Source organism: Vulpes vulpes, chromosome 16 (genome assembly GCF_048418805.1).
Source record: "Vulpes vulpes isolate BD-2025 chromosome 16, VulVul3, whole genome shotgun sequence".
Taxonomy (NCBI): Eukaryota; Metazoa; Chordata; class Mammalia; order Carnivora; family Canidae; genus Vulpes; species Vulpes vulpes.
Window position 1 is genome coordinate 5,750,971 of NC_132795.1, and position 25,037 is coordinate 5,776,007.

The 25,037-nt window shown below is 40.9% G+C and overlaps 2 protein-coding genes across 7 annotated transcripts in view; one reads left to right on the forward strand and one right to left on the reverse strand.

Moving 5' to 3' along the window:
* The window catches only part of CNOT9 (CCR4-NOT transcription complex subunit 9), a 28,995-nt gene extending 7,572 nt beyond the window's left edge, over positions 1–21,423 (reverse strand). The window contains exons 1-5 of the mRNA XM_026002162.2: positions 20,932–21,423; positions 9,304–9,483; positions 7,774–7,889; positions 5,215–5,324; positions 2,798–2,907 (exon numbers count right to left, since the gene is read on the reverse strand). Of these exons, the coding sequence (XP_025857947.1) occupies positions 2,798–2,907; positions 5,215–5,324; positions 7,774–7,889; positions 9,304–9,483; positions 20,932–20,955 (540 nt within the window). The 5' untranslated portion in view covers positions 20,956–21,423. The remainder of the gene's footprint in view (positions 1–2,797; positions 2,908–5,214; positions 5,325–7,773; positions 7,890–9,303; positions 9,484–20,931) is intronic.
* A 59-nt stretch (positions 21,424–21,482) lies between these two features.
* The window catches only part of USP37 (ubiquitin specific peptidase 37), a 97,055-nt gene continuing 93,500 nt past the window's right edge, over positions 21,483–25,037 (forward strand). For 2 of the 6 annotated variants that reach the window (XM_026002164.2, XM_026002165.2), the window contains exon 1: positions 21,483–21,732. The gene's annotated coding sequence lies outside the window, so the exon portion shown is untranslated. The remainder of the gene's footprint in view (positions 21,733–25,037) is intronic. The other 4 variants (XM_072741741.1, XM_072741743.1, XM_072741742.1 and 1 more) reach the window with 3 other exon arrangements.

Genomic DNA, 25,037 nt, shown 5'->3' on the forward strand with positions numbered 1-25,037 from the left:
AGGCTCTGTGCTGAGCGGGGACTCGGTTTCTCCGTCTCCCTGTGCCTGTCCCCCTGCTCTGTGCGTTCTCCTCTCAAATAAATAAAATCTTAACAAAAAACCAAACCACCCTTCCCTGAGAAGTAAACAGTATTCAGACTTATCCCCACTGACTGGTTTTGCCTCTTTTTTGACTTTCACAGAAATGGAATCATTAAATATGAATTCATAAATGTGCTGGCTTCTTTTGCTCAATATAATCCCTGTGAGTATCATCTATGCTGCACATACCAGTATTCTTCCTAATTACTGTGTAATTTATTTGTGGCTATACTACAATTTATCTTTTATGAATACTGCTGCTATAAACATTCTTATACATACATCTGTGATGTACACAAGAGCTCATTTCTCTTGGATATATACCCAAGAGTGAGACTGCTGGGTCAAACAGTAGGCTTGTGTTGATAGTGCATACTGCCAAATAGTTTCCCAAAACAGTTATACTATACACTCAACTAGAGGGACTTTTTGTTAAAGAAACACCAATGTCTAGACTTTACTACACTAGAGAATGATTCAGTAGGTCAGAGATTGGACCTGGGTATCTCTAGTTTTAAAACACTTCACTGGGGTGCTTGGGTGGCTCAGTCAGTTGAGCATCCAACTCCTGATTTCAGCTCAGGTCATGATCTTGGGTTGGGCTCTGTGCTGGATGTGAAGCCTGCTTAAGATTCTCTCTTCCTCCCTGCTCCCACCTCCTGCACTCCCCCTTCTCAAAAAACAAAAATAAAAACCACTTCACAGGTGATCATTCCACACAGCCTTGATTGACACCCTCTGCTTTACTGAGTACCTACTACAGCAAGGTGTTAGACTAAGTATTAAACATAAAAACTGAATGTGGGGACGCTTGGCTCAGTGATTGAGCATCTGCCTTTGGCTCAGGTTGTGATCCTGGGGTCCTGGGATTGAGTCCCGCATCAGGCTCCCCACAGGAAGCCTTCTTCTCCTTCCATCTACAGCTCTCCCTCTCTCATGAATAAATAAAATTAAAAAAAACCAAAACCAAATGAACAAAACCCCCCCAAAACCCAAAACTGAATGTGGTAAGGTTTCGGCTTGCATGGAGTAAATGAAGACAAGTCACGAGGTATTAACCATACCAGGTAGGATATGTCATACAAGCTAATGGGAACCTATATGTGTTCTGAATGCATTAACTTTAGTAATAGGTAAGGAATGTAAACAAGGGAGAGATCATTAAGATGGCATTCCTGAAAAAGGGAGAGATGTCACAAAAGAAATGGTTTTTTTCTATCCCATCCATAAAAAACCAACTTAAAAAACCTATTCACAGGCAACCACTGATATAAGATGACAGAGTACAGCTGTAACCATTCTGATCCTATCCCAGAAAGCCACTGAAATTAACAAAACGCCCTAAAATTAGGGAAGAAACCAAAGAAAAAACACACACATAGATCCCCACATCACTTACTTTTGTATCTTTAAGGAGAAAAATGAATGCAGAGGTATTAATACCCCCCAAATACACACATCCCAGACTGGGTGGAAAATATTCGGAGGTAAAATACTTGATTGCCAATCTGGGCAGCCAATTGGGGCTCAGCAGTTTAGTGTCGCCTTCAGCCCAGGATGCGATCCTAGAGACCGGGGATCAAGTCCCACGTCAGGTTTCCTGCATGGAGACTGCTTCTCCCTCTGCCTGTGTCTCTCTGCCTCTCTCTCTCTCTGTGTCTCTCATGAATAAATAAATAAAATCTTAAAAAAAAATAAAAATAAAAAACTGCCAATCTGAGCTCCTACCACCATCACTCTTTCCTCCATTATTTTTATTTTATTTTATTTTTCATTTTTATTTACTCACGAGAGATACAGAGCAAGAGAGAGAGAGGCAGAGACACAGGCAGAGGAAGAAGCAGACTCCCTGCAAGAAGCCCGATGTGGGACTCGATCTCTGGACCAGGATCACACCCTGCACCAAAGGCAGACGCTCAACCACTGAGCCACCCAGGCGTCCCTGAATTAAAAATTAATTCAATGTGACTGAGCATACTTTAGAAGTAGAAGTTGATGTTGCTAAAAATAGCAACATGGAAAAGTAGCCTTGAGAAAAATCACATGACATGAAATAAAAAAGTAGAAAGCTATTAAAGGGAAAAAAGGATAGATTGGAAAGATACACAATGTGGCATAACTGATGTTGCTGAGAGGCCAGAACAAATTAAAAACTATAAAAATTAATGAGACACAAAGAGGATACTCTTCCAGAAAAAAATTTGATACAAGATTATTAGATGAACTTAAAAATAATAAAAAAAAAAGCTTACAGACATCCACACAGAAAACTCAAGTTCACCAACAAAAGGAAAAACTTGGGCTGGCCCAAGATTTCTCTGTGTATTCAATATCAAAGACATCAGTGCTATGGCAACATAGTTCTGATAAGGAGAAATGAGGTAAGAATTTTTACCCAGTCATGTTGTCATTCATAGAAAGCAAAGTAAGCAGAAGCTCAAGTATACATATACTTGAATATGCATAAAAAAATGCTTGGAATGATACACCCATGGAAAAGTAGGTTCAGAGAAAAGGGAGAAATTTAGTTTTTAATTTTATATTCCTCTTAAGGGTCTGGGTTTTTAAAAGATCATTTTTTAATAATTTTTATCTAAAAGAGAAAATATATACATAGAAGTTTCAAAAAGTCTAAAGGGATGCAGAAAATGCTCCTAGGAGCATAAAGTAGTCCAAGAGCCAACACAAAATAGAATCTAAGTTGAAAAGCACATACCGTTTTAGAAAGTTCACTTCCAGATTCCATAATGCGCAAACACAAAGGGATAATTTCTGTTGTCAATAAAAAGTTGATTACTTCTTGCTCATCTGTTTTCACTAAGGCCCCTAAAGAAAATATGGACAAACAAAATTATTTTACAGTCAGGTTTTGAATTAAAATTTGGGGTGCTTGGGTGGCTCAGTTGGTTAAGTGTCTGCCTTTGGCTCAGGTCATGATCTCAGGGTCCTGAGATAGAGCCCCAGGTCAGGCTCCTTGCTCAATGGGGAGCTTGATTCTCCCACTCCCTCTGCCTGCCCCTCCTCCTGCTGTGTCCTCTGTCAAAAACAAACAAACAAAACAACAACAAAAACCCAACAACTTTTTTTTTTTTAAAGATTTTATTTATTTATTCATGAGAGACACAGAAAGAGAGGCAGAGACACAGGCAGAGGGAAAAGCAGGCTCCATGCAGGGAGCTTGACGCAGGACTCGATCCTGGGACTCCAGGATGACACCCTGGGCTGAAGGCAGCGCTAAACCTCTGAGCCACCCGGGCTGCCCCAACCCAACGACTTTAAAATTAACTTTGTAGTGTTCATCCAGCTAGCTGTGGAACTTAAGTAACAGAGAACAAAAACTGTGGTTCATTTCAGAGAATCAGATTCATAATGATGTTAAAGAAGAAATAAAAAAATAGGAAGAGGGCAGCCCCGGTGGCTCAGCAGTTTAGCACTGCCGTCGGCCCAGGGTGTGATCTTGGAGACCTAGGATCGAGTCCCGCATCGGGCTCCTTGCATGGAGCCTACTTCTCCCTCTGCCTGTGTCTCTGCCTCTATCTCTCTCTCTGTGTCTCTCGTGAATAAATAAAATCTTAAAAAACAAAACAAAACAAAAAAACAGGAAGAGAAAACAGAGGTTGACTGTCATCAGTCAGCATTTGAAAGATCAGGTACCAAGTCGGGTCCATCACATAGTTAGCAGCAGGTCAGCCATCTAAATCATTTTTCTATAACTCTTGGTAGACAGCCACACAATAATATCATGATCTATTCTCCATTTATTTTATGTGAGAGAGAATTCTGTATCAGTATAAAAAGATATTCCCATGTAGCAAAGAAATGGTGCTAGTTTGAATCCTACTTTACAATGGACATAAACAAACACTGCTTCTTGGTTATTTATTTATTTATTTATTTATTTATTTTTTTTAATTTTTATTTATTTATGATAGTCACAGAGAGAGAGAGAGAGGCAGAGACACAGGCAGAGGGAGAAGCAGGCTCCATGCACCGGGAGCCTGATGTGGGATTCGATCCTGGGTCTCCAGGATCGCGCCCTGGGCCAAAGGCAGGCGCCAAACCGCTGCGCCACCCAGGGATCCCGCTTCTTGGTTATTTAATTGTCACTTTCTCTACAGAGTGCAAATCTGGTAGGGTTTACCCAAACAAGAAGCATACACACACTTCAACTCTAATCCTAATTCCACAACTAGTTTACCTAAGTTTGATTGAGTTACCTTCCCTTTATAGGTCTCTGTTTCTTTATCTATAAAATAAGAGTTGATCTCACAATTCTGAGATGATGACCTCAGCTGAAATCAAGAGTTGGGTGCTTAATAGGCTGAGCCCCCAGACACCCTAAAAAACCAACTCAAATTCTTATCTCTGTAATAATACTTTTGTTGTTGTTTTTAAAGATTTTATTTATTTTAAATGCAGAGATGGGGAGGAGAGAGAGAGCAAGCACAAGCAGGGGGAGCAGCAAAAAGAGAGAGGGAGAAGACTCCCTGCTGAGCAGGGAGCCCAATGTGGGGCTCAATCCCAAGACCCTGGGATCATGACCTGAGCTGAAGGCAGATACTTAACCAACCAAGCCACTCAGGTGCCCCAATAATACTTTGTTGACTTCAGTTCTTGTTTTCTATTCTCCCAACGATTCTAGTAAATGTTTCTACATATATGCTGAATATAATTCCAAATGTTGGGTCTCATATGCATATATATATTTTTAAATATTTTATTTATTTATTCATGAGAGACACAGAGACAGACAGACACACACACACACACACACACACACACACACACACACACACACAGAGTGGGGGTGAGGGGCAGAGGGAGAAGCAGGCTCCATGCAGGGAGCCTGACGTGGGACTCGATCCTGGGACTCCAGGATCATGGCCTGAGCTGAAGGCAGGCACTTAACTGCTGAGTCACCCAAGCATCCCTATTTATTTACTTATTACTTAAGAAATATTTATAACCTATTACCATTTATTCATTATTAGGTCCTCATTTATTAGTGAAAATTACTCAATCTCAAAAACAAAAATGAACAATGGTGAACAAAAGCTGTAAAAAACAAGACAAAACACTTAAGATCACTATTATGAATGATTTCAGACTTGCAAAACCATCCCAATAACTTACCAATAACTCCAAGACTGGTTAGCCGAAGATATTCAAAGGGTCGTGTTTTGCTGACAGTGTGCAAAAAGGGGTACAAAAAAAGTGGGATGTGTGCTGCAAGAAATGCTGACCTGGAAGAAAAAAATAATCCCAATCAGAACCCAGAGTTCATTTCTAAGGATTCCGAATATTCATTTCCAAACAGTCCGTTCCATAAGGCCTGAAACATTGTTTAACCAAGGAATCTCTAGGAAAGAGTTACAGGTCATTAGCCTAGACCAGCAGTTCTCAGTTGGGGTCATTTTGCCCACCAGGGCAAAATGTGACAATGTCTGGAGATATTTTTGGTTGAAACAACCGAAGGGGTGCTATTGGCATCCAGTGAACAGAGGCCAGGGATGCTGCTAAATATTCAATGGTGCATAGGACAGGCCACTTTCACTCCCCTCCTCCTACCACAAAATCTAGCTCAAAATGGCAATGTCAAGGTTAAAAAAAACCTAGTCTAGGTCTATGGTTAAGAGAATACACGATTTTCCCTGTAATCAGTACCAAGTACCTGAAAAACATAAAATATCCAATTGTGTATTTAAAAAAAATAGGTCATATAATGCCATTAAGTGCCCAAGAGATTTTCCTAGGTGCCTTCCCTTACCTAATTTATGACTGAATAATAATATTCAGGAACAGTCAGACAAAACCTCATAAACCAAGATGAAAAAATAAGGTGTTTTCAGATTTATCTGCTATGTTTATTTTTATTTTTATTTTTTTAAAGATTTTATTCATAGAGACAGAGAGAGAGGGGCAGAGACACAGGCAGAGGGAGAAGCAGGCTTCATACAGGAAGCCCGACGTGGACTCGATTCCGGGTCCCCAGGATCACACCCCAGGCTGAAGGCAGCGCTAAACCTCTGCACCACAGGGGCTGCCCTATCTGCTATGTTTAAATGCACACTGTTCATTTTTAGTTAGAGCAGTTCAGAAACACTATTCTAAAAACATTTTAAATATTTTATTTATTTTTAGAGAAAGAGAGAGTACATTCATGAGGGGAAGAGCAGAAGGGGAAAGAATCTAAAGCAGACTCCATGTTGAGTGTGGAGCCCAACGTGTGCCTCGATCTCATGACACCGAGATTATGACCTGAGCTGAAACCAAGAGTTGGAGGCTTAACCGACTGAGCCACCCAGGTGCCCCTTTAAAAACATTGTAATCCTAGGCTAATATGTCAGGCAACTAATATAGAACCAATCTATTATATTATTTATAGTTAACACCTTGTGGAAGAGCCAACACTCTTAAATTTTTAACACTCAAAGTACTCTTGCACTTTTCTTAAGTGCTTAAGAGTAATTTTCATAATAACTTCTCTAAAGTTTTGAAATGTCAGTGCCAACCCAGCACTCAGATTTTATACCTGACAAAGAGATGAAAGACTTTAATAAGATGACTGTTAAATGCCTTAAAACCATAAAGGTAAAAAAAAAACAAAAACAAAAACAAAAAACCATAAAGGTCACAAAGATTACTGTAGAGTATTTCTCTTGTCGGACGTAGCAGGCCAAATGGCATGCCAATTTTGATCTATTACAAGGTTGCCTAGGATCCTGTGTTAAGAAAGATTCTGAAGCCAAATCTTGGTTCAGTAGGAAAAAATGCTGGGTTCAAATATTTACTGAACTCCTACTAAATGCCATGCACTGTGCCTCACCGATGGCAAAATGAATATATGCCTACCATATATTCAGGAGGGAGAAATATCTACATGCCTGACCTTTCCTGAGAAGTGAACACCACTCTCTCTTTTTTTTTAAATAGTAAACTCTACTCCCAATGTGGGGCTTGAATTCATAACCCCAAGATCAAGAGTCGCATCTCTACTAGCTGAGCTGGCCAGGGGCCCTGTGAATACCATTCTTTTAAAGTTCATCACTATGTATAGGTAAAAGGTAATTAAAACAATGGATTATTAGTCTTAAAAAGGAAAGAAATTCTGACATATGGTACCATATGGACGTTATACTAAATGAAATAAACCAATCACAAAAAGACAAATACTGAATTATTTCACTTAAATGAAGTACTCAAGAGTAGTTAAAAATCAAAGAGACAGAAAGTAGAATGATGGTTATCAGGTGCTATGGGAATGAGGAGTTATGGTTTATAAGATGAAAAGAGTTATGGAGATGCATGGTGGGGATGGATGCCCACTGCAAATACATTTAATACTACTGAACTCTATGCTTAAAAATAGTTGAAATGTTCAGTTTGTTTTATATATATATATATATATATATATTTTTTTTTTTTTTTTACCACAAAAAAAGGCAAAAAAAATTATAAAAGAATATGCCAATCAAAACTACACTGTTACCACATGAAAACTTGAATAATAATAATAAAAAAAAACTTGGTAAATTAGAGATGAGAAATTCTTTAGGAAAAAAAAAAGTAAACAAGAATCTTAAAGATCCACATCCACACACATGCATCCTACTCCATGCCCCTCCTCTCCTCAAAAAGAAAAAGACCGTATTTGATACAAACCTCCATCAACGGACTCATCAAAACACCTACCTGGTTTCTGGGTGTGATGCCACACATTGCAGTAATGCCAGAGCATTGCAAACTCTGTTAGATTGGTGTGCTGTCAAGGTGGGTGGGTTGATAGATGGATAAATATTTACAATTTCCTATGAAATGGAAACCAGCACCAGATAAATAAGGAATAACTTATTTCAAAAGTAATTCTCATGGTATTAAAGCAAAAGCCCTACAAACCTCCCACAACCCTTAATTCCACATATCCTGTAAAAATTGAATCATCAAAGTATGAGCAAAAATAAACAAATAATGCTCCTATCTTTTCTTCAGAAATATACTTGAGACTATGAGACATTTCTACATAGGTCTCTAGGAAGATTACTCTGGAGGCAACTGTAGTCACCTATACTTCCTCTTATATCTAGCATCTGTTGAGGCCTTCACTTGAGGGGCTATTATAGTTGAAATCCTTCTTTCTGTCAACACCCTGCTTTAAGTTACAGTGATAACTAGTCGGATAGCAAGTGTCAGTAAATCAACCACAGTGACTCATAAAGAAGTCTGAGTTTGGTCAGGTAGCAACTGCCAAAAGGGAGAGATAAGAACAGGGGTATCCATGTGGAGGTACCTATAATCAGCAGCGAATATGTGTACTCTCTGTCCAAAGGGGATGATCTGCTGTATACAAATTCCTTTTAACTGTAAAACCTTTTAGTAAAAAAAAAATAAAAATAAAAAAATAAAAATTAGAAAAAAACCAAAAAAAAACCTTTTAGTGAAAATGTTTCTATAAAAAAGATTAGTTTGGGGTACTAAAAATACACTTATTGTAAAAAAGCAGTGAATATAGAATTGTTCAATTGTTGAACTGTTATACTGAACACCTGAAACGAATGGAACACCGTATGTTAATTGTACTTTAAAAAAAGATTAGTTTCTTGACTACATGAAGTAGAAATTGAATGCAAATTTACTTAACAGATTTGAAAAATTATTAGGAATTTTAAACAATACTTAGAAGACGATTATCCCATTATCTTGATATCTTAGGATTATATTGTATCACTTTATTCTCCACCAATGACCATTACAGTCAAAACCAAATTTCAGTGATTCATTCTTTAATGTACAAGCTTACCTACTTCTAATCCTACAGCTGTTATATCTTTATCTTAACATTTACTTTCACCAGAATATACCCTGCAGTTCTTATATTCTACCTTCTGCTTTTTCTTCTCTCACCTAGAAATATCTTGTACGATTCCTAAAGCTGTGTTTCTTAAAATGTGGTTCTCAGACTACCTTACCTGCATCAGGATGACCTAAGAATAGGGCAGGTGCTTGTTAAAAACACAGATTTTTAATCTTAGACTAAATAAATCTTTTGGGTAAGATCTATGAACCTGCATTTTAACAAGCACCTCAGACTTTTCTAAAACAGATTCTTCCAAATCCTAATATTTAAAGAATCATTCTCCTCAAGTCTTTAAAATCATTTCAGCAAAAGCAGAGACATAAGTGTGATGAACAAGACTGAACTGTAACTCACAGACATATACCCACCTGTAAAAGTGCTGCAATAGTACCAAATGAATGCCACAGCATGGGTGCAAGGTCAGGAACAGATTCTCGCTTCTTACTCAGCTCCAGCAGAGCATTTTCCCTTGTCTCAGGACTGGACAGCTCATTGATCCACTGATAGATTTTTTCTCTATCTACTTGAGCCAGTGCAGTAGGCACAGGCTTTAAGTGAAAACAAGAAAGTGAACATGTGAGTTTCACTGGAGTCAAACCAAGTCTTATTTACTCTGCTTTAGAAGGAGTATACATTTCCTAAATACAAGGGGAGCTTTTCTACATACATACTTAAGTCAATCTATCAATATCTAAAATGCATATATCCTTTTAATAACTGCATGCTTAGGAATATCTCCTCTAGGTATACTTGGGCTATACCGAAGACATACCATAATGTTTACTGCTGCATTGTTTTATTTTTATTTTAATTTTTTTATTTATTTATGATAGTCACACACACACAGAGAGAGAGAGAGAGAGAGAGAGAGGCAGAGACACAGGCAGAGGGGGAAGCAAGCTCCATGCACCGGGAGCCCGATGTGGGATTCGATCCCGGGTTTCCAGGATGGCGCCCTGGGCCAAAGGCAGGCGCTAAACCGCTGCACCACCCAGGGATCCCTGCTGCATTGTTTTAAAAGCGAAAACTTGAAATAGTACATATCTATCAACTAGGAACTGTTAAATATGTATGATTATATCTTTGTAATACTATGAAACCCTTTTTAAAAAAACATACCTCTACATGTGGATACTAAATTTAAAAAAGGGGTACAGATGCCAAAAAAAAATAAAAATAAAAAAGGGGTACAGAACAGCATATATGCTTCCATTAATATACACAAACCTATTCTTATATATTTATGTATGTTTCTGGAATGACACATAAGAAACTTAACAGAAACAACAAAAAATGTAACTGTAATAAAGCTAAAGTTGGAATCTATATGGGATATTTACCTTCCTTTTTAAAGCTTTTATTTATTTGAGAGAGAGGGAGAGAGAGAATGCAAAAGAGCTCTTGTGCACCAGGGAGGAGGTGGAGGGAGCAGAGGGGGAGGGAGAAGAATCCAAGCAGACTCCACATGCAGAGGCTAATGCAGGGTTCAATCTCAACACTCAATCTTAACACCCTGAGATCATGATCTGAACTGAAACCAAGAGTTGGAGGCTCAACCAACTAAGCCACCTAGGCGCCCTGATTTACTTTTCATTATGTACAATAAAGTCTTCTGTATAGTTTGAACTTTTTTTAAAGCATATGACTACAATAGTTTTTGAAAGAAAAAAATTTACAATCTCCCCACCTACTGCTGGTCCTTCCCCAGTATTCCAGCAACACCTTCCATGAAGCAGAAAACCTATGTAATTTAGAAAAGCTTCCCTTCTAATGATTCTTATACATACTCTACCTCCACCCCTTTAAGAATCATTTATTACTTACTCATGTAAGAACATTCTTTCATTAATGTGCTAAAGCATCACACCATTTCAAAAGAACCTAAGCATTTCTATAATTCTCTATACTTGCCAGCCTTGTGACCTTGGTTAAGTTCCTTAATTACTCTTTTCTGGAAAAGAAGATGATAGACTAGAAAAACGATTACCATTGCTATTTCTAGCTCTAATGTCCTAACAAATCTATGATTTCTATGCCCAATATTTTCTCACTTAATTCCTCCAACCAAGGGGAATAGATTGGTAGGCAGGGTGAGTAGATAGAAAAAAGGGCAACTACACCTGTAGATGATATCACTAACAGCCAGAGGAATTAACCTGTTCAATTCACCCAAGTATGAAGTTGAATATTCCAGTGCCTTTTTGAACTGTATCACACAACTTTGCATGATATTTACATGTTCCCTCTACACCTTACTGTGACAGAATGATGACCCTACCATCGTACAGATGGGAAGATGAGGAACAGAAAGGACAACTGTCTTTGAAGAACAGAAGTCTAAGGTAGACTATGAAGTATACTCACAATTACTCTACCCAAGTTGAACAATAGCCTTCTATAAATGGAAGCTTGATTATAAGCTTTTAGCTTAATGTTTATCATTTCAATTGCTTGACAGAATGAACCACAGGTGTTCTGCTAAATGGACTGAAATACCATGCAGCTCAAATCTTCTGTAAGTGCCTTAGAGTAATCTGTTGTAAAGTGTTTTGTAATTCCCATCAGTTATGCTCAAGGAAACACAGGCTCCCACAGCAACAATATGAAGAAAAGGGTAGTCCTTCCCATTCCCCAACAGCAGAAGCAGTACTGACCAAGCACATGTCCTTTCCAAGCTGCTACAGATAGGCCCTCAACTTAAAAAATTATTTTTGGAAATATAATTCCCACCAGAAGACAGGGCATGTTTATTTAGAGTATTACATCACCTTAAAAGCTCAGTGGAAACAAGGGCTAAAATTTTAGCTTTGGGTTTCCTGCCCACAGTCTCCTGCATGACCCACAATCCAGTAACTAAAGGAGCCTCAGAGACACTCCTCCAGCAATATAATATCTATCCTGAATAGTCGTTACTCATTCAACTCTCCCTAAAGTCCTGTCGCCCCAACACCATCATCAGTAAGCTCTACTGTCGTCATCAGAGCCAGTCTGCAACTTGTATCTGGAATTCCTATGCCTCAAGCTGCCCTGGGGAGTCCAAGATAAAAAAGCAGGATGTACTTGTAGCCAACAGTCTATCATATATCATGGTTTCTGGATACCAGGACCCACTCCTCATGTATTCCCTTTCCAAAGCTGTCCTGACTCCAGAAAAGAGATGGTATCCCTGGAGCACGGCTAACTCCAATGGTTAGTGACAACCAAGGTCATGGCCACCTGCTGCCAAGCAATACTCCAACTTTTGAGACTACTTGTGGAATTACAGCATCGAAGGGGCTTTGGTTCTAAGAGAGCTAGGGGCTCTGTAGCCATTCTAGAAATGGGAAGGCAGACCCTTCTTTTCATCATCCCTGGTGAATTTTGCCCCCAATTTAATAGTATGTCTTAGTTTATTTTATTTTTTTTTAAAGTAGAGTTTTTTTTGTTGTTGTTGTTGTTGTTGTTTTTATTTATTTATGATAGTCATAGAGAGAGAGAGAGAGGCAGAGACACAGGCGGAGGGAGAAGCAGGCTCCATGCACCGGGAGCCTGATGTGGGACTCGATCCCGGGTCTCCAGGATCGCGCCCTGGGCCAAAGGCAGGCGCCAAACCGCTGCGCCACCCAGGGATCCCCAGTATGTCTTAGTTTAAACCCATGGAATACCTATTTGTTATGAGATGAATACAATTATTTCTGAAAATAAAAATGGGAGCTAACATGTATAGTGCTTATTACTCTGTCAGGCATTGTCCTAAATGAATACTTGTTACCACCCTGATTTTATAAAGGAACAGAGAAGTTATTTAACACGTAAGTGCCAAAGTCAAAATTTGAACCCAGGCAGCATGGCAACAGAGTATACTCTTAACTGCTTTGCTCAGGCTGCTTCTCACCTTCCTGAAAAATTAGGTCTGATAAAAACCCTGTTTCCTGTGACACAGACAAGATACAGGAAACATGTAAACATTTCAGACAAAAATTAAAATGTTACTGCTGTTAGTTCAGCAAAATCTGAAAAAATAATCAGCACCATGAAAATACCATTGATGTGAAGAGAAATTCTCGACTTAACTGAGATCACAAAGTACTTGATAATCACCATTTTAACGAGACAGTCAGTGAGATGGTTTGACATAATTCCCTATGCAAATCATGGTTCACATAGGAATAATCTAGCTAGTGCTAACCACTAACACCCACACACACCAACAGGTAATTTTGTAGCACATCCAGAAGTTTATTTTGGAGGATAAAGGGAAAAATATTTTTACATTTTAGTCACATGTTGATTTATGTACAGATGACTCCTGAACGTGGCTTTGAACTGCACACATCCACTCATTCATAGTTTTAGTAAATAGACTACTGTGTATTTTCTCTTCCTTATGACTTAACATTTTCTTTTACTTATTTTTAAAGATTTTATTTATTTATTCATGAGAGACACACAGAGAGAGAGGCAGAGACATAGGCAGAGGGAGAAGCAGGCTCCCTATGGGGAGCCTGATACAGAGCTTGATCCCAGGACCCCTGGGTTCATGATCTGAGCCAAAGGCAGATGCTCACATACTGAGCTACCCAGGCACCCCTTTTTCGTTTACTTTATTATAAAAATATAGTATATAAATTTATAACCTACAAGATATGTGTTGAATCAACTGTTATCAGTAAAGCTAGTAGTTAAGAATAGGCTATTAGGAGTTAAGTTTTGGGGGAGCTGAGTTATATGCAGACTTTTGACTGTGTGTATGGAGTAAGGTCGCATCTCTAACTCCCATCTTGTTCAGGAGTAGTATCTGTATTAGTATCTGTATTAATGTTATCAAACAACTGATAAAATTTTTGGACATATCCTTGAATAAAACTCCAAAGCATAACTCCAGCATCTCACTAGATCTTGATGTTAATAAAAACCCCAAGTGTATCTTACTCTCCTTCTAAATCCCAAGGATCATTTAGGCACACCTTTCACAAAAATGAAAATCTGGAAATTAAGGTCTTCCTAAACAGATGTGGGAAGTGAAAGAGGGTGGATGAGGGAAGAAACAGAACTGTACTGTACACTTTATTTATTTATATATGTATGTATGTATTTTTGAGAGAGAGAGAGAGAGAGCGCGAGAGAGTGCGTGCGCACATGTGTGCAAGCAGGGCAGAGGGTGAGGGAAAGCATCTTAAACAGGCTCCATTCCCAGAGTGGAGCCCAATGTGGGATTTGATCCCAAGATCATGACCTGAGGTGAAACCAAGAGTCAGACACTTAACCGACTGAGCCACCCAGGCATTGCTAGTATACTTTTTTTTTTTTTTGCGAGTATACTTTTTAAAACATGGTTTCATCTAATGGTCAGAACAACAAAATTATCCTCATTTTACTCTTGATAAAAACTACGAGTAAATGATGGCAGGTTTCCTCCTGCTCACATTCTCTATTTAAAGATCTCCTCTAGGGATGCCTGAGTGGCTCAGTGGTTGAGTGTCTGTCTGCCTTCGGCTCGGCTCGGGGCATGATCCTGAAGTTCCAGGATCAAGTCCCACATTGGGTTCCTTGCGTGGACCCTGCTTCTCCTCCATCTGCCTATGTCTCTGCCTCTCTCTGTCTCTCATGAATAAGTAAATAAAATCTTAAAATATATATATATATATCTCCTCTAAAGATTCCTAATCCAAGTGCTACAATTCTTTTAGTTTATAATTTACTAACACATTTCTGAGGCTGTGGGTGATAATGGAACTCCACCTATAGCACACATTGTTCAGTGGCTGATAAGCAATTTATCTATGACTTCTCTACTGGAGACTACTTAAATACATTGAAAATAATAGCAGGATACGACCACAAGAGTGGAGCTTAACACTTCTTGAATCACATGAAATCTATGGATCTTTTCCTCAGAAAAATATACAATTGCAAATGGTTTTGTACGTAATTTCTTTTCCAAAAAATTTAAACATAATTTATAAGAATTCATAGACCCCCATGAAACCTATCCATGGATCCAGAATTAAGAACTGTTTATCAAGTTAAAGAATAGGAAGACCTCAATTTACACATAACTACACAAGTACAGTAAGTGGAATGCACCCTGGGTTGGGAGCCAGAAATGGCCTCAAAACAAAGTTTTGCCATTTCTAGAATTGTGTGACCTAGGATAAGTCATTTACTTTTCCAAGCCTCAATTTTATCATTGATAAAATGAGGGAACTATGATTATTAAAGTCCCAGGCAGCTCTAAAATCTTGGATATTATTTTATTTAGCTCTTAACTAAAAGTGAGAGACTAATTTCAGAGCTCTTTTAAAGTTAATTTTATCAACATTAATGTGCATAAGTTTTAAGTGCACCATTTTAAGTGTATATTTCAATGAATTTTGAGAAATCTATATACTTGAGTAACCATCACAACCAAGAGATAGACCTCTTCTACCATCCCCAAAGGTTCTCTTCTGCTTCTTTCAGTAAACCCCACACCCAGTCCTAGGCAACCATGAATAGGCATTCCACCACTATAGATTAGGTATGCCTTTTCTAAAAATTATTTATAGGTGGTGAAATTTATTAAGCACACCCTATTTATATCAATATACCAATCACTGTGGATTACCTTCCTTTACTCTCAAAATTCTAGGAGGAAACAGGTTCAGGGACATTTAGCAGACTCAAATTCACACTGCGAGTATACAGCAGAATTGGATTCAAACTGTAGTCTACTTCTTTCTAGAATCAGTCAGCCCTACTTGGTCTATAGGACTGAAATCACAATAATCTTTCCAAGTTGAAATTTTTTAAGAACTCAATACAGGACTCTGAGTTTAATAGTCTATTATAACACAACTCATAAACAGTGGGTTCAATTACATATGCAGAAACCAGAAAGTCATTTATGAGAAGAATGAGTTGGACTATTATCATTCTCAACACTTACTTCCAAGATTAGAAATCATATAACTGTGTATTTTTAGGTATAACCTAAAGTTAGTGATCTTTTCCTTATAACACATTTTTTTTTAAAAGATTTTATTTATTTATTCATGAGAGACAGAGACAGAGAGAGAGAGAGAGAGAAAGAGAGGCAGAGACACAGGCAGAGGGAGAAGCAGGCTCCCTGCAGGGAGCCTCATGTGCGACCCAATCCCAGGTCTCCAGGATCAGGCCCCAGGCCGAAGGCAGGTGCCAAACCGCTGAGCCATCCAGGGATCCCCATAACAGATATGTTTTAAAAATATTTATATTATCAAAATTTAGGAGGAAATCACTCTCCTCTTTTCTGTTTAATGGTTTGTATATGAAAAATGTATTTCAAGGAACTTTTTTCTTTCAACAAAGCTTAACACAGGCAAGACATTTACCAAAGTAAGTCATCAATGGTTAACTCAAGTGTCACAAACACATGGCAGGCAGTTGATCTTTCATCTCTGAAAGAAAATGACTCCCATGTGAAAAGGAGAAAGACATTCACAACTTAAAAAAAAGACCCACATTATCCATAAATGGGAACAAAATATGACATACCCTCTGAGTAAATTACAAAATTCATGTTTTGGGGGAGTTTTAAAAATTATTTATTTATTTACTTTTAAAGATTTTATTTATTTATTCCTGAGAGACACAGAGAGAGTGGCAGAGGCATATAGGCAGAGGGAGAAGCAGGCTCTCCATGGGGAGCTTGATGTGGGACGCCATCCCAGGACCCCCGGATTACAACACGAGCCAAAGGTAGATGCTCAATCACTGAGCCTCTCAGGTGCCCCACAAAATTGATGGATGGTTTTTTATTTTTTTATTTTTATTTTTTTTTAATTTTTTATTTATTTATGATAGTCACAGAGAGAGAGAGAGAGAGAGAGAGAGAGAGAGGCAGAGACACAGGTGGAGGGAGAAGCAGGCTCCATGCACTGGGAGCCCGATGTGGGATTCGATCCCGGGTCTCCAGGATCGCGCCCTGGGCCAAAGGCAGGCGCCAAACCGCTGTGCCACCCAGGGATCCCTGGATGGTTTTTTAAAACAGAAAATAACCAAATCCCTCAATACAACTTTACATTTAAGAGCCAAAATACTCGTTGGTTTTTCTACCAATAAATATGTGACAGTCAATAAACAAAGAACGGTATAAGATTGTAATAGAGATTATTTTCCTAAATCTGGAGATGACTCAACATGTGGCTTTGGTGTCTACATGATGACAATCCAAGAAAATACTTTCTAAATAATGCCAAAGGGAAATATTAAATGAACTATCTTATCTTTAAAAAGGCCAGAATGTTCTTCAAAATATCTTTTTAAAAGTGTGAGGGGCACCTGGGATCGAGTTCTAAATCAGGCTCTCCATGGGGAGTGTGTTTCTCCCTCTATGTCTCAATGAATAAATAAATAAAATCTTAAAAAAAAAAAAGTGAACAGAGAGAAGTTAAGGCAATTTGCTTAAAGCTTCAACAGAAGACATGAGAGGAGACAGCGTTTAAATCAGATCCCTCAGAGTGCACAATGTTCTTTCTACTTGCCACAGACAAGAGAATTTGGGAGTCTAGCACAGTTTCAACAAAAAGATGTACTCATGATACTACTGGTTAGGTATAAAGTAAGGGGGAAAATGTGTATGAGAATGCCAAAATTGCTAGTGCAAATTAGTGGAGGAAATTAAAAAAAAAAAAAAAAAAAAAAAAAACATACCCAATGCATCTCTTAAAGGCTTACCTTTGACTATTTGATTGCTAGTATGACATTCATTAAAGATTCACAGTATGTGAAGATCTGTAATGCTTTAACTCTGAAACAACTTCCAAGGTCCACAACAAAGTGATTTGTTACTTTGCTGAGACAGAAATTATTTTATTTTATTTTTTTTTTAATTTTTTTTTTTTATTTATTTATGATAGTCAGAGAGAGAGAGAGAGAGGCAGAGACACAGGCGGAGGGAGAAGCAGGCTCCATGCACCGAGAGCCTGATGTGGGATTCGATCCCGGGTCTCCAGGATCGCGCCCTGGGCCAAAGGCAGGCACCAAACCACTGCGCCACCCAGGGATCCCCGAGACAGAAATTATACTCCCAAGGCTTAAGTCTGGGAGCAAGTCATATAACCAAGGAGTGTACCTAAACAACTACTGAGCATTCTGCTATTCTTATTTCCTCTTTAGAATAATCCTGTGTGGTATTTCTGTCGTATTTAACAGACGTCAGAAAGAAATTCTATTCCATGGTGGCAATAATGACAATGTTAAAATGTATTCTGTAAAGTTCGACGAGAGTCTACTTATACTGTGTATTTCTAGCCTAATAAACTACTATTAAAGAGTCAAAATTTAAGATACTTCCCAAATTCTCAGTTCTTTCCTCTAGTGAATAAAATCCTATATTCATGTGATCACATTCTCCTTTGATAGTACTATCGCTCTAGCTGAAGTGATGATCTACTTGTTTTTTTTTTAAGATTTTATTTATTTATTCATGAGAGACACACAGAGGGAGAGAGGCAGAGACATAGGCAGAGGGAGAAGCAGGCTTCATGCAGGGAGCCCAACGCGGGACTCGATCCTGAGTCTCCAGGATCATACCCTGGCTGAAGGCGGTGCTAAACCACTGAGCCACGCGGGCTGCCCTCTACTTGTTATTTTAAAAAAGAGATAAAGGTACACACAAGTACAAAATTTGGCATCAAGCAAAAAAACATCTTCTCAAGTGGCTTAGATTATTGCAGGCACTGTTGTATGTTATCATATACCATTACTGTCCCTTTACCCAGATCAGAATAACACAGGCAGTTTAGTCTAATAGAATGCATGAAGGACTGGGAAAGAGGTGGTGGCTCAACTTGTCAATGCTTCAGTTTCCTCAGTAACCAAATAGTTTAGGGAATGAATGCTACAAAGGAACTTCTCAGAGTTTCTGTGGGAGCTCAAAAGCATTGATGGATGAAAATGTATCTAAAATCTTAAATTTCAAATCAATGTAAAGCACTGCAAATTTAATTAAAGAAACACGAATATTTATTATAAGTAATGAACCACAGCTTTAATGGCTGTTCAGAAGATACATTAGTTTGGGGCGCCTGGGTGGCTCAGTCCGCTAAGCGTCCAACTCTTGATTTCCACCCAGATCATGATCTCAGGGTTTGTGGGATTGAGCCCTGAGTAGGGCTCCATGCTCAGCAGGGAGTTTGCTTGAGATTCTCTCTCTCCCTCTGCCTCTCTCTCAAAATAAATGAATAATAACTCTTAAACGATGCATTATAGAACAAGTAAAAATAAAAGGAGTTGAGTAAGCATGGTGTTTGGAGAGTCATGGACAAAAGAGTAGTTTGGTATCAAAGCCTGGAGAAGACACAATCAGATTTTGAGAACTGGACAAGCCAAGCTTAGAAGAATCCTTTGTGTAACCTATCCCTCCCCTACCAACAGCAACCTCATCTTCTGACTTGCTTCTTCCTCAACTGCATGTATAATTTAGGAGAAGAAACAACAAAGCTGGAGGAACCGCAATTATCTAACTGAAAGATGTAAAGGTATCCACTGAGTAGTTATGAACACTTAGAAACATGATAACAAGGTGGCAGAGATGCCACTGGCCCTGGAAATAGCAATGTTTTCTATAGCTGAGTCATACTCAATACCAGTTTTCCACTTTTTATATTTAAAGTAACTTTTTTGATTCCCTGTTTAGTACTTATGTCATTTTTCCTGATAATACAATTCAGGTATACTACCCCTCTTGAGTCACTTCATCTTAAACAGGAAAAGGGCAACTGGTATTCAGAAGAGTGTACTCCAATCACACGATCTCATTTTCCCATTATGGCTGTGTGCTCTCTGTAGTCACCTCCCTCATCTATACTCTTTCATTCAGCAAAATATTTGAGCCCTTACTTTGTGCCAGGAACTGTCCTGGCACTTGGGGTAACCATGTAAACAGGACCCACAGGATCTCTCGGTCCTTGCCCTCAAGACAGACAGTCAACAAACAAGTAAATGAACACAGAAATGACAAAACTGGGATCAGCGCTGATAAAGATATTTTAACAGAGAAAAGTTGGGGGTTACAGAACTTATTTAAAAAGAGCGCTCAGGGAAGGCTATTTTAAGGAGATTTAGGCAGAGACCCCAGGGAAGAGGATCCAGTTATACCCACATGCTTGGGTGTGTATGGGCATGTGCAACTGGGGGTGGGTACGCGGTAAGAAGAGCATCCCAGGAATAGAGATCAGAAAGTGCAAAAAAAAAAAAAAAAAAAAAAAGAAAGTGCAAGCCGAGTGGAAAAGCAGGGGCAGCCGACGTAGCTGGAGCTTACGGAGCAAGTGATGTAAGATTACACCGCAAAACGTGGGTAGGGACCGTATGGCACAGGGAGGGCCTTGTAGGCCCCAGCAAGGAGTCTGGATTTTATGTAAATGCAATGGAAAGCCAAAAAATTACTTCAGACGGGTGAATTACACGATCCGTTTTTCTTGTTAAAAGACCGCCGTGGTAAAATGAGGTGTGCGTGTGTGTGTGGGGGGGGGGACTTTTAAGCGCAGGAAACCGTAAGTCAGACGTAGTAATTATTCACTTCTCCCAATTTCAGATTTTCCACCTGTGAAGCAAGCGGGGCGAGCTAGAAGCCATTTCCTTCCCGCTGCAAAGTGCCCGGGCATGAGTCCCGAGCGCAAGGGCCGTGTCGGATCGACCACGGAATTCCCCGTCATCCCCGCCGCCGCCCGGCACGCAACCGGCACCTGAAACTGTTGGTCAGCGCAGGGAATCAATGAATGGCCCGTCCCGGCCGCGAGGGAGGCGCTCGGGCGCGGGACCAGGCCCCGGGGCCGGAAAAGAACGCGATACGCGGCGCAGGAGGCCGCGAGAGCCGACCCGAGGGAAAAGTGGGGGGTCAGCTCCGCCACAGTCCGGGCGCGACGAGGAGGAGGGCCAGGGCCTCGCAGCCGAGGAGCTGGACGCCGGGCCCGACGCGGGGACCGCCGAGAGCAGGCCGAGACGCGGGGCTGAGGAGGGGGTCTGGGCCCAGGCCGGAACGCCCAGCCACTCACCGCAGCCGTCGCCAGGCTGTGCATGTTGGGAGCGGCCGCCGCTCTTCTCCCGCTGCCGGACGCGCCGGAGCCGCGTCCCCGCTTCAGTGACTCTGCCGCCAAAGATGAAGAGCCGCCGCAGCCGCCATCCGCCTCCGGCTCGCTCCGCCCCCTTCGCGGCCCTATGACCTTTCACCCCTGACCCCGCCCACACACCTCTTCCCGCCTCCTGGCTCTCGGCGGAGTTGAGTCCCAGAGTATGCCCTTTACCCCTTAAGATTCTGAGCCAGAAGGACGTCTGCCACCTACTAGTCCCCGCATCCTCTGGCTTTGCGCAGGTATTCCCCAGACAGGGGCGTGAACTCTGACTCTCCTCCGGAGGCCAGTGAAGGGCGGGAAAAGCCGGGCGGTCTCGGAGGACACGTAGTGCGCATGCCCGACCGGGCTGTGTAGGAGGGAAAGGAGGGGAGGACCAGAGCGCGTGAAGCGGCGAGTGAGCATGCGTACCACTTCTCCGCGGGGGTGGGGCCTCCTCGGCGAGGCGGCGCTCGGTGCCGGGGCGGGGCGAAGGCGTAGGAAGGGCGGAGCTTGCGGGCTTGCGCGCACGCGCCTCGTCCGGTCGCGTCGAGTGTGCGTGCGTGCGTGCGTGTTTGCGTGTGGTCACAGTTCCCGCCATCAGCCGCTCTCCCTGACTAGGGGGAGTGAGCGGCCCCTCTCCTCCGTGCCCGGTGTCCCTTCCTTCCTTACCCTCGGCTCCTCCCCCTCCGCGCGGACTCTGTGCTTCCGGCAGGCCGGTGCAGGGCTCCGGACCCGCAGGCACAGGTAAGGTGGGCCCGGCGGCCAGCTTCTCAACCGAGCCGTTTTCCCAGGCCCCCCTCCCCCGCCCCCCCCGCCCCTTGCGGTCCGCCCACTCGGCGTTCACTCTTCTGGAGTTCGCCCCGCTGCTGCTCCGCTCACCCCCACCCCTTCGGCGCTCCCAGGGCCTCACAGGTACTCCTCTGGGGTTTCCCCCCAGGCTTTCCTTTTCCTTTCACCTGGTCTTCCTTGTCACGCTCTTGCTCCGCAACCCAAACCTGGCCCCCTTTCGCTGGGGGCTGTCGTCGCCCGCCACCCGCCCCTTAGCCAGGCCTGCTGTCTCTTCAGGTGACTTCCGTTGCCGCACACCCATCAGGCCTTGGATAGTCTCTCTTGACCATTTTTCATCTTCTTCCCTCTCCTGTCTGTCTCTCACTGGAAGGCATGGATTGTATTTTTGTCGTGCGTTCGGTCGCTCCTCCTCTTCTAGCGATCAGATCAGGTTGTCAGGTTTACCTATTTTAGGTCATGATCCACGGGAAGGAAATGATCACTGATGACAAAATCCTGTGTTCTGGAGAATTGGCTTGTAGTGGTTTTGTGGTAATCGTTTTCAAAATTTCGGCTCTGTGTAAATGCCTTTTGGCGAAGGTGGGGGGAGTAGGCAGTATGGACAAGTCTCTTAACTGGGGACAGGTCTAAGGCTGTCAAGGAGGCAGTTGGATATAGTGGGTTGGAGCTCAAAGGAGAGCTCTGGACAGGCTGTATAAATTCATGTATATGTGTCATCTGCCATGTTGATAGTACCTGAAGCTATGCATGTGGATGAAATTGCCTAAGGAGAGTGTAGTGCTAGGAAAAACGGACCCAGGGTGGAGCACTGAGGGATTCTTGGTGTTTAATAACTGTACAGAGGACAAATCTTCGGTAAAAGAGATGAAAGAAGTAATCAAGAGTTGTTGAATTCTGTTGAAATGTAAAGTTGAACGGGGACTGTAAAGCCGGGTGACATCAAAGTAGTCGATGGACACAGCGCGAGATGTTTGATGGAGTGAAATGGAATATCTGGGTTTAGTGCTAGGGTCTGTTCACCTTTGCTGCAAATTCTTAATTTGCCCGAAGCTGTAAATTCCACCTGTATGTTGAAGACTTACGAATTTTAATTTCCAGCTTTTTCCCTTTATTTTCAGGTCAAGATCTAAATAACCAACTGCTTGACATCTCCACTTGATTTTTTTCTTAGGAATTTCAAATATAATACATCTAAAACCAAAGTCTTAAGTTTTCTCTCCATACCCCAAGTTCTTTGTCCTTCAGTATCCTGTTTCATTAAGTGGCATATTTATCTACTTATATAAGCTAGAAACTCGAAATCCATTTTTTATTTCTCCTTCATCCCATGTATCTTTAAGTTCTATATCCAATACAGTTGACCCGTGAACAATGCAAGGGATGGTGCACTGACCCTTTCCAGTTGAAAATCCACATGTAACTTTTGATTCTCCCAAAACCTAACTACTAATAACCTGCAGTTGACTGGAATACCGATAAGTAAATGTCAGCGCGTATTCTGTGCTATGTATATTTTATGCTGTATTCTTAGAATAAAGTTAGACAAAATAAATGTTATTAAGAAAATCATAAGAAACAGAAAATACATTTACAATAACTATATTTATTGAAAATGTCACGTAGAAGTAGCTCCATGCATTTCAAACCCATGTTCAAAGGGTCATATGTACGTCTGAATGTATTTCTGTACATCTTCAGTATCAGTTTTCAAGTTCAAGCCACAATCTTTCACCTGGACTTAATGTCACTGGTTCCCTTTATTTCTCATCTGTAAAATGGGAATAATAACTACCTTACTGGATTATTATGAGGATTAAATGTCAGATGGCACACAGTAAATAGCCAGTAAGCATTAATTGTTATTGTAATTGTTATAAGCTGAATCACTTCAATATTCTCTTCTGCCCTACTTTTTTGGATTCTTCCTTCTTTTACTCTCCTCCCCAAACCCAAAATATATCATTTCTCCATTCGAGTAACATGTTATTTCTCAGCTTACAACACTTACTTACTTACTTATTTATTTATTTATGACACAGAAAGAGAATCAGAGACACAGGCAGAGGGAGAAGCAGGCTCCATGCAGGGAGCCTGATGTGGGACTCAATCCTGGGACTCCAGGATCATGCCCTGGGCCAAAAGCAGGTGCTTAACCGCTGAGCCACCCAGGTGTCCCTCTGCTTACAACTCTTTAGTGGATTTCCTATCGCTAAATGTTTATTACATTTAGGGTAAAAATAAAAATCCTTACTGTGGTCTGTAGGATTCTATATAACTTGATTCTTCTACCTTCACTAGCTTCATCTTGCTCCAGCCTCCTCTTGCTCACTAAACTGTAGCTACACTGCTTTTCATTTCCTTAGTCACACCAAGTTATTTTTCAGCTATGGGTCCTTTGCTCATGCTGTTGTATTTTCCTGGATTGTTCAGTATGGCCATCCCAAATTCATTCATTCTTCAATATTAGCTTAGCTTTGGCCTCTACCCACTACCCCAAGTCTTAAATCAGGTACCTTATTATAATGTCTTGTCATGCCCTGTACGTTATATTTGTATCACTTTTTAGAACTTGTAATTGTATATTGTGTGATTGTTTAAAATGTGTCTCCTGGGGATCCCTGGGTGTCGCAGCGGTTTGGCGCCTGCCTTTGGCCCAGGGCGCGATCCTGGAGACCCGGGATCGAATCCCACGTCGGGCTCCCAGTGCATGGAGCCTGCTTCTCCCTCTGTCTGTGTCTCTGCCTCTCTCTCTCTCTCTGTGACTATCATAAAAAATAAATTAAAAATAATTTTAAAATGTGTCTCCTTCTAGAATATATGTTAATAGCTATTTCATTTCTATTTCTCAAGAATTTGTTAAGTAAGTAAACTAGAGCTTGTTTTAGGAACCGTCATGTCTTTGGGAAGCACTAGCTTACTGATATCTTGTCATCTGATGAGAAGCACCTTTTCACTCTTCAACAAATTAAAGGACACAAAAGAAAAAACCCAAGAGTTTTCCAGCTATGGATGATTTTACTCATTCTTTGGTCATAAAATCATTTAGATTTTAGACTCTAGGGATCCCTGGGTGGCGCAGCGGTTTGGCGCCTGCCTTTGGCCCAGGGCGCGATCCTGGAGACCCGGGATCGAATCCCACGTCAGGCTCCCAGTGCATGGAGCCTGCTTCTCCCTCTGCCTGTGTCTCTGCCTCTCTCTCTCTCTCTCTGTATGGCTATCAAAAATAAATAATAATAATAAAAAAAAAAGATTTTAGACTC